Here is a 14,415-nt window from a genome sequence, read left to right on the forward strand (position 1 = left end):
GTTCAGTTAATTTGATGGGTTGTAGCTGATTGCTAGTTTCATCTCAGAAAGTTTTAGTTCCTGCTTCTGTCCCAGTCAAAGTCATAGCCAAGGCAGACTTATTCCTAGACTCACTTTCAGTCAGTGCACATTTACTAAGCATTTGTGATGTGTAGACTCTGGACTAGGTGCTGGATATTAACAGTATGGTAATATAGGTCCTTATCCTCAAAGAAATGTTAGTCTTATGAGCCAGTTCATCACCTAGAGTTTTGAGTCACTGTATGAGTAAATTAAAGAAGTATGTAATAGTAGATAGTCTTTGAGTTCTAACATATTTGAATGAATCAGCCAGCAAATGAACTGTTTATTCTCTGGTAATGAGGGTACTTTAATAAGAACTGGAATTTGTGAGAGATACTACTTTATGGACTGTTAGCCAGTAGACTATTTGTCATTTTAATTAAGTAGTATTTTCTTCTAAATTCACTTGTAGTAACTCCTGTCTCTTCTGAAGGTGGTTGACAACAGTGCTGTAATATACAAAAATAATTTTATTTATTAATAAAGTGATATATTTGAGATATGTACACACAAAAAATTCAGACTGTTACAGATTCATTCTTAGATGCAATGCTCTCAAATTAATGCTTGATATCTTCTTCTCCTTCTCTATTCATTGTTACTTGGTAAGTTGTTATTTTTATTAGGAAATGTCGTTCTTGGGTTCCTTCTCACAACTTTGCATGTGTGAACGAGCAAGAACTCACCTTGGCTCATTGATGAGAACACAGAGAAAATGATGTTAATCACATTTAGAAGTGGGCAGTAATGTCAGTTGCTCTTCTTTGTTTTACAGAGATGAACGAAATCAGTCCATCATTGTAAGTGGAGAGTCTGGGGCAGGAAAAACAGTTTCAGCTAAGTATGCCATGAGATACTTTGCAACAGTCAGTGGTTCTGCCAGTGAAGCCAATGTTGAGGAAAAGGTGTTGGCTTCCAACCCCATTATGGAGGTAAGACAGCAGCAGCCACGGCCTTCTTACTGTATCCTCTCCATAAGAACCACACTGAAAAATTTGATTGAAACATCACATGTCAGAAAGTTTGGGACCTCCCAACCACTAAGAGTAGGAAAATACTGTTCCTGATATTAGTAAGAGATCTAGGAAAAGTAAAAATTCAGTAAAGTAGGCATTTTAAGTAAAGTCCAGCTATAAAGGATTCCACTGTATTCCATAAACCTGTGTTTTTAACCTACCACTACATTGTTGCCTCCAAGTAGCTGGCAATGGCACTTCTTTTCCTCAGTTAATGGAGTTGTATCTATTGCTGCTTGTACTGGAAGTATAAGCTACTCCTTTCCCCCCAGTCCTGAGCTTATTTAAGCTCCTTCTAAAACGTAGGATTCACTATGCTCAAGCATGATGAGTTTTAGTCTTCCTTTACCCACACTTCGTTTTCTGTATGTAGTCTAACCTGTTTAGCTGTAAGTTTTTATATTTTTCCAGGTAGAACTATAAACTTAAATCATGATCTTGGAAACATTTTTATGCATGTTTCTGTCAAGCATATCACACAGTTTTAGATTAGAAAATGAAATTTACTAATATAAATTCTTGAAAAAAGGAAGATCTGTTAAAAGATGTCCTTTTTCCCCCCTTTTGTTAATTTAACTTTTTTTTTATTTTTTTTATAATGTTGTGTTGGTTTCTGCCATTCAGCAACACAAATCAGCCATAACTATATATACATCCTCTCCTTCCCTGGCCTCCCTCCCCTCCCTGCCCATCCCATCCTTCCAGGTCATCACAGAGCTACACAGCTCTGTGTACACAGTTCCTGTGCTACACAGCGACTTCTCACCAGCTATCCATCTTACACCCAATCGTGTATATATGTTGATGCTACTTTCTCCATTTGTCTCTCTCCCTCCCCCAAGAGCATTCTCTAATGGAGTCCATCGGCATCTCCATTCCTTCCTGCCAATAAGTTCATCAATACCATTTTTTCAGATTCCCTATATATGTGTTAATATATTTGTTTTTCTCTTTCTGAGTTACTTCACTCTGTATAACAGGCTCTAGGTTCATCCAACTCACTAGAACTGACTCAAACCCATTGAAAAGATATCCTTTCAAAAGTAGACTATATATACAAAGTAGACATGCTCAGACCAAAGAAAACAGACCTTTTCATGTGAAAATTTGAGTATTTTAGGATTTGTAACTGGAGGATTATTTGTGTATTGAAGTGATTTTAGGAAAGTTACATTAAATGGAGAAAATAAGTCTCAGTAAATGGAGAGAAATGACTTTGGACATGCAGAAACAAACCTTTTTTTTTTTACAATAACCCTAGTCAGCATTCCTTATTCCTGTTTCTTTCCCTTTGTCAAGTCTTATTTGTCACCCAAACACAGATGGCGTTTAGAACTGGCCTGGTGCACCAGTGATACAAGTGGTTTTTGCACTAATCAGTCCAGAGGTAATTGTGCCTGGTGTGCAGTGCTGTGTGTGACACTTCATTATAGTATGCTGTGACCCCTTGCCCACAGGGCTACCTTCTAGAGCAGCAGGACTTCTTGGGATTGAGAAAATAAGAGATGTTGGGGAAGTTAAGAGCCTCCTGGGCTGGGGGAGCTATGGAAAGAGAACTGGAAATGTTTTCTGAAATAGCATGGATAGGAGAAAACAGATGCTTATGTCAAAAGAAAGTAGTAAAGATCTTAAGAAAATATTAAGATTTTGAAAGAATTTAAACTATATAGATATAATGGTAGATCCTACTCCTGTTACTATCGTGATAATAGTCTATATAGCCCATTTCTTGTTTTGGTTTAGATAACAGCAAGGATTTACTTTCTGCCATTCTTTTTACTGTTTTTGATCATAACAACAAATTCTTGGTGTTCAACAGTAGTTTAGTCCATTCTTAATCCCTAATGTTAGAAGATACCAAAGTCCTGATTATGATGGTATTAGGAAACCCCATCTCTTCTAGATTCAGACCGTATAATAACATATAAGTCTGGAATGAAGCTTCTGGAATATGTCTAATTGAATGGAATATTTTATGACCTTCTGTATTCTAAAAAATAACTACATTTTTTCCTACAACACAGATTTGTATTATGTAGGAGTGATATTAAAAATTTGAAATGGCTTCAGATACTACTTTTTAAATACAGTTATAAGGAATTTACCTCATTTGCTAGGAAGAACAAAAAAAGATAAAGACAGCAGTTATACATTTAAAAAAATTAATTTATTAAAATTTTTAATGACAGCAGTTATGCTTAGCTGCTTCTTTCTATAATATTGTTTAGTTTCTCTGCAGGAATTTGGATTAATAAAATTTGTTAAAGAGATAACTACTTTTCAACAATTACAAATAAGGGCATCCCAATTTGAAAGGTTAAAATGGAATATAGGGCTGAAAAATGGTGACAAAGGGTTTACAGTTACAGGAAGAAAACATAGGTAAAATATTGAATATGTGGCCTAGAAAATTTGTAGCTTTTAAGCCTGGCTCAGGATTATGTCTCTGTATCAGAGCCCTTTACTGTGATGTCAAGAAAGGCATGTCTATGTCTCCAGTGATTACAGTCATCCCACACCTTGAACATTGTAGCCCAGTGACTTATGGGATTTGCACATTATCCTTTGGAAAGCCAGCAGCAACTCATCCTCAGCATAGACTCCTTTTGCAAAATGCAAATGATGTACAGAGAAATAAATGATTCTTTTTTGCTCAATTTTATGACATTTGCTTTTTTGCCCTTCTTATTCCTTAGAAATTTTTATCCTAAGATAGGGACCAGGAAAGTGATGGGGGCACACTGGGTCTTAATAGTTCTTTTTCCTCTTTAATAAATTGTAGTTGAAGATTTCCATCTCCATTTAGTAAAGAAGAATAATGCACTCAACATGTCATTGAAATCAGTAGTGAAATCAAGACCACAAAACTTCTTTCCTTTAACAGTTTCTTGCTGATTGAAATGAAAAGAGCATTAGGGAGGCTGTTATAAATACAGTACTTGTAAGGCTGATGAAACACTTAGGGGAAAGGACAAAAGGCACTATTTATATCCAGAACCTTGTGTCCATATCGGGTTAAAGGCTTAGAATCATATAGTTTTATTTTTGAAAGGGATGCTACTGCTCATCTATTCTAGAAGCTGAAGCTGAATGGTTCTATGAAGACCTGCAAGACCTTCTAGAACTAACACCCAAAAAAGATGTCCTTCTCATCATAGGGGACTGGAATGGAAAAGTAGGAAGTCAAGAGAGTACTCTGTTACCTGTACTCCAGTTACTTGGAGTAACAGGCAAGTTTGGCCTTGGAGTAAGGAATGAAGCAGGGCAAAGCCTAACAGTGTTTTGCCAAGAGAATGCACTGGTCTTAGCAAACACCCACTTCCAACAACACAAGATATGAGTCTATCCATAGACATCACCAGATGTTCAATATTGAAATCAGACTGATTATATTCTTTGCAGCTGAAGATGCAGAAGCTCTATACAGTCAGCAAAAACAAGACCTGGAGTTAACTGTGGCTCAGGTCATGAACCCCTTATTGCTAAATTCAGACTTAAATTGAAGAAAGTATGGAAAACCACTAGGCCATTCAGGTATGACCTAAATCAAATCCCTTATGGTTATACAGTAGAAGTGACAAATAGATTCTAGGGATTAGATCTGATAGACAGAGTACCTGAAGAACTATGGATGGAAGTTCATAACAATGTACAGGAGGTGGTGATCAAAACCATCCCCAAGAAAAAGAAATACAAAAAGGCAAAATGGTTGCCTGAGGAGGCCTTACAAATAGCTGAGAAAAGAGAAGTGAAAGGCAAAGCAGCTCCTTGGGCTTTGAAATCACTGCAGATGGTGTCTGCAGCCATGAAATTAAAAGACACTTGCTCCTTGGAAGAAAAGCTATGACAAACCTAGACAGCAGAGATATTACTTTGCTGACAAATGTCTTTCTAGTCAAAGCTATGGTTTTTCCAGTAGCCATATAGAGATGTAAGAGTTAGACCATAAAGAAGGCTGAGCATCGAAGAATTGATGATTTTGAACCGTGGTCTTGGAGAAGATTCTTGAGAATCCCTTGGACTGCAAGGAGACCAAACCAGTCAATCCTAAAGGAAATCAATCCTGAATATTCATTAGAAGGACTGATGCTGAAGCTGAATATCCAGTACTTTGGCCATCTGATGCAAAGAGCCGACTCATTAGAAAAGACCCTGATGCCGGGGAAAGATTGAAGACAGGAGCAGAAGGGGATGACAGAGGACGAGATGGTTGGATGGCATCATCAACTCAATGGACATGAGTTTGAGCAGGCTCTGGGGGATGGTGAAGGGCAGGGAAGTCTTCCGTGTTGCAATCCATGGGGTTGCAAAGAGTCTTACACAACTGAGCCACTGAACAACTACTGCTTGTCTGTTCTAGTCAGTTAACACATGAGGACACTAATGCTCTTCAGAGGATTAAATGATGCAAGTTGGTGGTAGGGCCTGCTGTGACACCCAAATCTTCAGACTTGTATTTCATTTACTCCTCTACCATTCTTTGCTATATGTTGATATACCTTATACTTAAAGACAAAAGGATCTGTTTCAACCCTGGCAATTCACTGCTTCTTCTCACAGAGTGTAGTGATTTTGGCAGGTCCACTCCACACTCTGAGGAGATCCAAGGGAGGTGACATGTGGAGGTTGGGATAGGAGTTGGGAGGGAGGAGAAGCTGTGGACCACCCTCTCCCAGCTTGCGTAGTTGCTGGGGAAGGTGCTGAGGACAGTGCCCCGGAAGCACTCATTGACTCTCACTGCTCTGCCACTGCTACCACATGTAACCTCATCTGCTCTTTGACAGAGTGTGTTGTGTTGAAAGAAAACTTTGCATTGATCCATTAGTTTCATTTTCTAAACAAAATAAAATAATAGGAATATATGGAGATTCCTCTATATATTGTATGTGGAGATACACAAATTTTTGTTGTGCATTTTGTAGTGTCAAGTTTTGCTGAAAAAGTAGTTTCCAGCCATTCTTTCCATCTTTAATGTTAATCTTAAATTTAGCAGTGTTCTCATTGTCAGAACAGAATAGGATAATACCTGTCATATTCCAGAGACTAAACATGTTTTCTTTGATTGATCAGAGATTCTAATGTGTTAACTTTTGTGGCTGTGCTACTACTGTTTTTATCACTTGTGTTTGTATTGCCTTTTTTTTTTTTTTTTTTTTCTTATATTGCTTTCTTAATGCTGCAGAACATTCTCATATCTTTCTGCTGCGGTTTCAGTGTACTAATCCTAGTAGTCACAGGCTTTGCATAGGGAAAGATATTAATTATATGAAATTATCTAATTAAGTGTTTAATATATGCACTGTGTGAACCCTTGCTTTTCTAACTGTAGCATGCTTTTTGCTTTGCCTTGAAGGGAAAAATTATAGAAGCATGTCACCTAAATCAGAAGGCAGTGCATATGCCATTTAAGTGTTTAAGATTATAGTAAAAATTTAGCAGAAATGTACATTCTCTACATTCTGTAGCAGATGTCTCACAAGTTAGATACCACTATCAAATTCAAAGCCAAATTTTACTGTCTCTGGTTTCTGAAAATTGCTTTGAATTGAGGGGGTAATTACTAACACTCCACTAATAAGCAATCCAGCTGAAACAAAGAGACCCTGAACACCAGGGCAATATTTCCAGGAAAATATTAGTTTGTCTTAGCCAGTTTATTTACATGAAACAGACTACATTTCAAGAAATCAAAAACTTAGTTATTTAACTAGGATGGCTTATGCCTAGGCAGCCCCTGGTCCCATCCGTTCTTTTACTTTGCTGACATGAATGAGTGTGTTCCATGCCTTCTTCCATGGTGAAGACCTCCCAACCGCTGGCCTCCTGTCTGCTGTTTCTGAAAATCACTTGTGTGAAAATAACAAGGCTGATACCGACTATTAGTATATACCTGTGTGATTGTGCAGTGACAAAGCATGCGATTTGCAGAGGCAAAATTGGTTCTGTTTTTAAAAGAATCACTTTTAAAGGGTTGTGTTCACCTCTGTTCTGTCTCTCCCTGAACAAATTCATGTCAGGGCATGAATTGCACTTCTAAAACCGTATTTTTTTCCCCTTGTTTTTCAGTCAATTGGAAATGCTAAAACAACCAGGAATGATAATAGTAGCCGTTTTGGGAAGTACATTGAGATTGGTTTTGATAAGAGATATCGAATCATCGGTGCCAATATGAGAACTTACCTTTTAGAGAAATCCAGAGTGGTGTTCCAGGTAAGCCAGGCCAGTATACATACAGATTGCTGTATCATTCCAGAGCTCACTTTATTCCCAGATTCTCTTGAGCATGTTATGTCAGTATTACTACAAACTACATCTGGACTGAAACATGTGAAACAATGCCTGTCAGAGAATATCCCTTAGACTAATAGTCTTGGGACTGGACAGTGATTTAGGTTTAATGATTTTTGCTGTTTCCTCCAGATGCTTGTATGAAAAGATTAGTTAAGAAGAGGTGCTGATAGTTTAGTCTTGTCTGTCACATTTCCCAGTTGATAGGGAAGACATTGGTCTATGCTTCAATGAGTTATAGCTTGAACTCAGTTCCAAAAAAATGTTCTTGACCTTTTTCCTTCCTTCTTTTCTTTCAGAATATGGTATTGTTTAGATAGAATGTTGGGAGTTAATAGATCCTCATAACTCAGTTGTGAACCACTGTCAGAGAACACACTCAAGTCTACGTATTGGTGTAAGACTTTCATTCACACATATGCTGTTAGTCCTTTTGAAAGCAGGAGTGGGGGTGGCTTCCAGGATCTCAGTTCCCCAACCTGGGATTGAACCCAGGCCTTGGCAATGAAAATCTGGAATCCTCCCCACCCCCAGGGAACTCCTGCTCTTACTCCTTTTTTATTTGTAAATGGTAAACACTATACATTACAACACTGACAGACATGTTTATGCTCAGGAAATGTGGACTTACCACTGGAAAACTCCTAGTATAGGACTCCTGGTGACCCACTGCAAACTGTGACATGGGGTTCCTCTAGCTCCTTCACTGGACGCCTGCCTCGTGGAAATTCCAATAGCCCTGGCACTGCCATATAGCTGAGTCTATAGTTTCCATCACACAAGTCTATTAAGGTTTAGAACGTGTAGGAAAAACATACTGAAAGTCATGAGTTTGGGCAGCCTAGAACTATTGAGGCTTTGACTTTAGGGATGTGCCTGATTTATGGCTACCTAAATGTAATACTGTGAACTGTGGTGTTGGAGAAGACTCTTGAGAGTCCCTTGGACTGCAAGGAGATCCAACCAGTCCCTTTTAAAGGAGATCAGTCCTGGGTGTTCTTTGGAAGGACTGATGCTAAAGCTGAAACACCAATGCTTTGGCCACCTCATGCGAAGAGTTGACTCATTGGAAAAGACCCTGATTCTGGGAGGGATTAGGGGCAGGAGGAGAAGCGGACGACAGAGGATGAGATGGCTGGATGACATCACTGACTCGATGGACGTGCGTTTGAGTGAACTCTGGGAGTTGGTGACAGACAGGGAGGCGTGGCGTGCTGCAGTTCATGGGGTCGCAAAGAGTCAGACACGACTGAGTGACTGAACTGAACTGAAATGTAATATCTGATTTGTATAGTAAAGCAATAGTTACCCTCCTCCATTGTTCTCATATCTAGATACATGCAGAACAGTGTTATTGTATACACATGTATGCTTGAATAGGTTAAAAAAATATTTAGTAGGCAGAAGAAACAATGGGGGAAATATATGATCTAAGAGAAGACTGAGTCTAAATAGTACAGATTTGATTGATAGGTAGACGATGAAAGGGAAAATTGGTATGGTGACCAAAGGCTAGTAGTGGGGCCTAACCCTTCTTGTCTAGAAACTGTGAAGCAATTCTAGCTCTTCCCCAACCGTCAAGCCTATATAATATTGAGGATGTTTGGTTATATCAAAGTGAGTCAGACAGAGAGTACATATTTGATATTCCTTCATGTACGAAGATTATCAAAGCATTTCTGTAGATTCCCCAGCTTTTCTAGTTGTCTGTGTACTGAACCCCCTAAAATATTGCCTGAAAAGTGAACATGGCTCAGTCGTGTCCAACTCTTTGCGACCCCATGGACTATACAAGTTCATGGAATTCTCCAGGCCAGAATACTGGAATGGGTAGCCTTTCCCTTCTCCAGGGGATCTTCCCAACCCAGGGATCAAACCTAGGTCTCCCACATTATGGGAAGATTCTTTACCACCTGAGCCACAGGGAACCCCAAGAATACTGGAGTGGGTAGCCTATCCCTTTCCAGCGGATCTTCCTGACCCAGGAATTGAACCGAGATCTCCTGCATTGTGGGCAGATTCTTTACCAACTGAACTATGAGGGAAGCCCTCTTATTGCCTATTCGTGCTTATAGTCATTGGTATATTGTTTTTTTGTTTAGGGTCTTCTGTCCATGTAATAAGTTTTCTTTACCAGACACCAACCCCCATTATGCATGAAACCTGACCTTGGCCTTACTTGCTGTATTCTTCTGTCAACTGAGTTCAGCTGGTAGAGAATCTCCCTGCAGTGCTGGAGACCTGGGTTCAATCCCTGGGTTGGGAAGATCCCTTGGAGAAGAGAAAGGCTACCCACCTCCAGTATTCTGGCCTGGAGAATTCAATGTACTGTATAATCCATGGGTTTGCAAAGAGCGGACACAACTGAGTGACTTTTACTTTCACTTTCTGTCAACTGAATACACTGCAGAATTCAGGAATATGATGATAGAATATAAGAATTAAGTTTTGTATGAGCAGTATTATTACATTGTATTTTGAAAGTATATATGTGGAAGAAGGCAGTCAGAAAATACTAAGAAATGGTCTTAGAATTGTACACAATTTACCTTCTATTTGAAATATATTTTTATTGATTTTTAAATATATAATCTAAATTGATATGGATGATGCAGTGCATTTGTGGATTTCTTACAAACAACTACAGTAGATGGTCCAGTCTAAGATATGGGAAAGATAGGACTTTTTTCCCCCAGAGTGTTAGGAAGACCATGAATCTAAGAGGTACTGTGAGAAAATATGAGTATTGGGCCAACAGAGATTTTACTTTCCCCAAAAGTCACTGATCTCTTATGACAGTGCCATATAGCAAGCTGTTTACTAGTTTAAAAAACATTACTATCACAAATATTATGTTGAATGTGACTAACAGATACACACACACAGATACACATAGTTAATAAATCACATTTCAATAATCATAGATATTAAACATAAAACTTTTCTGAGTTTTAGATTAAAATTCTGTAATTGAAAACTCTTCTTATTTCAAAGGCAGAAGAGGAGAGAAACTATCATATCTTCTATCAACTTTGTGCCTCAGCAGACTTATCTGAATTTAAAGTGCTGCGATTAGGTATGAATATGACATTAGATTTATTGTGCTGGTATTATCTTCTGTTTATTTCCAAGTTCATAACTTTACTTCTTAAAAAGAAGATTATCTTGTACTGAAATATTTATGGATGAAATAAGAGGTCTACAATTGGCCTCAAGATAACCCATGGGATGGATAAGGGGTAAGTGGCTGTATAAATGGAACAAGATTAGTCTTGAGTTGATGCTTATTTAAGATGAGTGTGATGAGTACACAAAGGCTCATTATACTAGTTTCTCTACTTTTGTGTATGTTTGAAATTTGCCTTGTTTAAAAGGAAAGAAAATATAAAGGAGTTTATGTGGTAGAACCATATGAAGTCTCTGATGAAGAAAGGAGGAAAGTGTTTGAAGAAATTATCCTAGCATGTAGATTGAAATAAAACCTTTAGGAAAGGACTATTCACTTAAACTCTACAAACATTTTGCTCCATTATTTAATTTGAGTCTTGTATTAAAATGTAACTAAAAATACAGACAGTCAGACTCCAGACTCTATACAATTAATTGTGCTTTCACTGCCTCTAAAGCAGAGTGGACATAAGGGTAGAAGTCAAGGCCTTTTCATAGACTGCAAATCTTTTACAATTTTTCCTTAATTGCAGGAGATGCAAATAACTTTCATTACACGAATCAAGGTGGCAGTCCTGTGATTGAAGGAGTAGATGATGCCAAGGAGATGGCACATACCAGGCAGGCCTGCACTTTGCTAGGTATGTAATCTTATCTTTGAATTCTTGGGAGCAATAGCTCTCTGACTCAAGCAACCTTTGATTTGGAATATTGGCTTAGCTACATATTAAGTGGTGAAAATTTGGGGGAGATTTAACTTTTTTTTTTTTTTCAGATTTAACATTCTTCATAAAAAATATTTGGGCATCAAATGGGCATAGAATTTCTCTTGGGGATGATGGGAACTATACTGAAAATATGGTAATGATTGTACAACTTTGTAAATTTACCCAAAACTTTTGAATTGCATGCTTAAGATGGATGAGTTTTATGATATGCACATTATTCTTCAATAAAGCTATTTAAAACATACGTTCACGGCTTCAGGGGAAAGATATGGGACTGTTTACTTAAATTTTTACAAAATCTGAAATGTAGAGCTGAATGGAATGGGTTTCTATTCAGAAGCTTATATTTTGTAGGATTTTTTTGTGTATTTGTTTTTTTTTTCATTTTGGGTGTGTTTTTGTGGCCTGGAAATGTGGTTGAGCTGGCTTGGTGACAAAATAATGTATTACATGTAGTTTATTTGTTTCTGAACTGGCTCAGGTCACTCTTTTGTTTCTAGATTTAAAAAAAATATACTGGATCTACATATAAATAAATTGACCTTTAGAAATGTAGTATACAACTTTTAGTGCTGAATTATTTATTTCAATGTCAGCATATGAATAACTCTAAAGTCATACATTGGTATTTTGAGGAGTAACCTGAGATGAGTTAATTTAATTTAAAAGTATTGCTAATCAAGAGTATTCTTGCCTGGAAAATCCCATGGATGGAGAGCCTGGCAGGCTGCAGTCCATGGGGTCGCTAAGAGTCGGACATGACTGAGCGACTTCACTTTCACTTTTCACTTTCATGCATTGTAGAAGGAAACGGCAACCCACTCCAGTGTTCTTGCCTGGAGAATCCCAGGGACAGGGGAGCCTGGTGGGCTGCCATCTATGGGGTTGCACAGAGTCCGACATGACTGAAGCGACTTAGGAGCAGCAGCAGCAATCAGAGTATGATCCAGGACCACTATGGAGCTTGTAAAAATTTAGAATCTCAGACTTACTAAACTAGAATCTGCATTTTAACCAGATCCATTGGTGATTCACATATGCATATTATAGTTTGAGAAACACTGCTTTACTTCCAGTGCTAACTCTGTTTATAAACAGAAAATTGCAAATTTGAAAAGGTCATAACGCAGGAGATGGTAGAAACATTCCTTGTAAAATGAACTCTGAATTACCTGTATATGATTGCATTTTTGGAAATAATTTTAATATTTTTGCTTAAACATAATATATATCTAATATTCTGGAAAAATCTTACCTTATTGAAGAGTGAAGCGTCATCTGGTAAAACACCAAGGGCTGACCTGCATTCTCATCCTGCCTGATCTTTCAGGTCCTGCTCTAGTTCTTTGTTTACTCACTTGTCAGGCTGGGGCATAGCACCAGCCTGAACATTTTTAATTGTGTGGTCTCTTTGAATTATTCTTGGTCTGTAGTTAAAAGAAGTGATTGAATAATTTGACTTAAAACAACCTTACTGAGCCACAACTTGCATTTAGAGTAGAGCTAAATAGTAGTGTTAGTGAGATACTTAAATCGTGTGATGAATTTGTTTAGCACTTACCATGTGTCACACAGTGTGTTAACTTTACTAAGTGTATTTTCTCCTTTAATGTTTACAAACTTCCTCTGAGATAGTCTCTAATGTCCCTGTGTCTCATATCAGAAACTAGAAGGGTGAAGGTGTCTGCCCATGTGAGATGGCAGGTCAGGAGCAGAGCCCGGCTTCCAGCTGAGGCCTGTCTCACTGCACAGCCCATGCTCTAAACCACAGTGCTAAAGTGCATCATGTGTAAAGGTCAACAAAGGTGAAAGTGTTGTTAACTATGGCACATTATAATGTGTACAGCATCTGGCAGTATTCAAGTGTTAAAAATTAAACTCTTAAAAAGTTAAATTATGTGCTTTAATTGTTTAGTTCCTATTCTGAAATTAATCACTGTTCATTTACTCTGTTGTTTCAGGAATTAGTGAATCTCATCAGATGGGAATTTTCCGAATACTTGCTGGCATCCTACACTTAGGCAATGTTGTGTTTATGTCTCGAGATTCAGACAGCTGCACAATCCCTGTGAGTTCAGAGCAAGCTTCCTGTGATGACAGTTGATTTGTGTTTTAGTTTTGTTGATTCTTTATGGAAACAATGTGTTTGAAGTCTCTCTATTAACTAACATTAATAATTATCAGAGAGATAATTACTGGAAAGATACACTGTCTAGAGTAGAATTTTGAACCGTCGATAAAGAAATGTGGATTCAGATCCCTGGTTCACAGTGATTGCTTGCGTGTGTGGGAGGGATGGGGAAGGAAAGAACTTGGGTATATGTGTGAGCTGTATAAACAGAGGTGGGAAATATTCGATGTCAAAGTTGGATTGGTGAGTCTACAGTGAAGAGCTTGTTTGGCCCATGACACACATACTAGAATTGATAAGTTTATTTGTCCTGTGGAATATGGTTTAAAAGTTACTGAAGAAATTGTTAGCAGTGATTACTCCTGGGAAAAGGAATTAGATGACTGGAGAGATGTGGTGTCTTCACTATGATTTACATATTCTTCCCCATGTAGAGATGACTACACACTGAGAATTAAAATTCAATTCATTTGTTTAAACTGTAATAAAACCTAACAGTCTCAGAATGTTCTCATTGGCATTGTGATTTGCAGTATTTTCTGATCACCCCTATCAAAGATCACACACAATGCACACACTCACATATACATGTAGATACTTATTAGGTGTTTTTTTAACTTTATTAAAATGGAGGCAGTTTTAATATAATTAATTCTTTTTCCATCTTGCTTCCTCAAGGATTATAATAGGAAACAATTCTGAGATTTATGTTTCACTCTTCAGACACCCAAGTTGATATTTGCAAATCTACATGTAGATGAATTCATGTGACTTAAATTTGGGTAAATTAGACTTTAGTTTTGAAATACATATTTCAGCATCTCCACCTGGGTTCAATCTCAGCTTTACTATTTATGCACTCTATGTTTTGGGGTGAGTTACTTAGCTTCTCTGAACCTTAGTTTCCTCATTTTTAAAATAAAAGAGACTTTGTTTTTTACCAGTTTTGGACTAGTTGCTCTGATCGCACTTCATGCTGGATAAATTATATTCTAAAAATATTTATAATAAATGCATAAGA

At 37.7% G+C, this 14,415-nt stretch overlaps 1 protein-coding gene across 8 annotated transcripts in view; it reads left to right on the forward strand.

The window, feature by feature from the left end:
• Positions 1–14,415, forward strand: part of MYO5A (myosin VA) — a 205,180-nt gene that overhangs the window by 94,032 nt on the left and 96,733 nt on the right. For all 8 annotated transcript variants that reach the window (XM_027553991.1, XM_027553989.1, XM_027553984.1 and 5 more), the window contains exons 5-9: positions 839–995; positions 7,146–7,289; positions 10,362–10,443; positions 11,069–11,176; positions 13,225–13,331. In XM_027553991.1, coding sequence (XP_027409792.1) covers positions 839–995; positions 7,146–7,289; positions 10,362–10,443; positions 11,069–11,176; positions 13,225–13,331 — 598 coding nt within the window. The remainder of the gene's footprint in view (positions 1–838; positions 996–7,145; positions 7,290–10,361; positions 10,444–11,068; positions 11,177–13,224; positions 13,332–14,415) is intronic.

Source organism: Bos indicus x Bos taurus, chromosome 10, assembly GCF_003369695.1.
Source record: "Bos indicus x Bos taurus breed Angus x Brahman F1 hybrid chromosome 10, Bos_hybrid_MaternalHap_v2.0, whole genome shotgun sequence".
Lineage (NCBI taxonomy): Eukaryota > Metazoa > Chordata > Mammalia > Artiodactyla > Bovidae > Bos > Bos indicus x Bos taurus.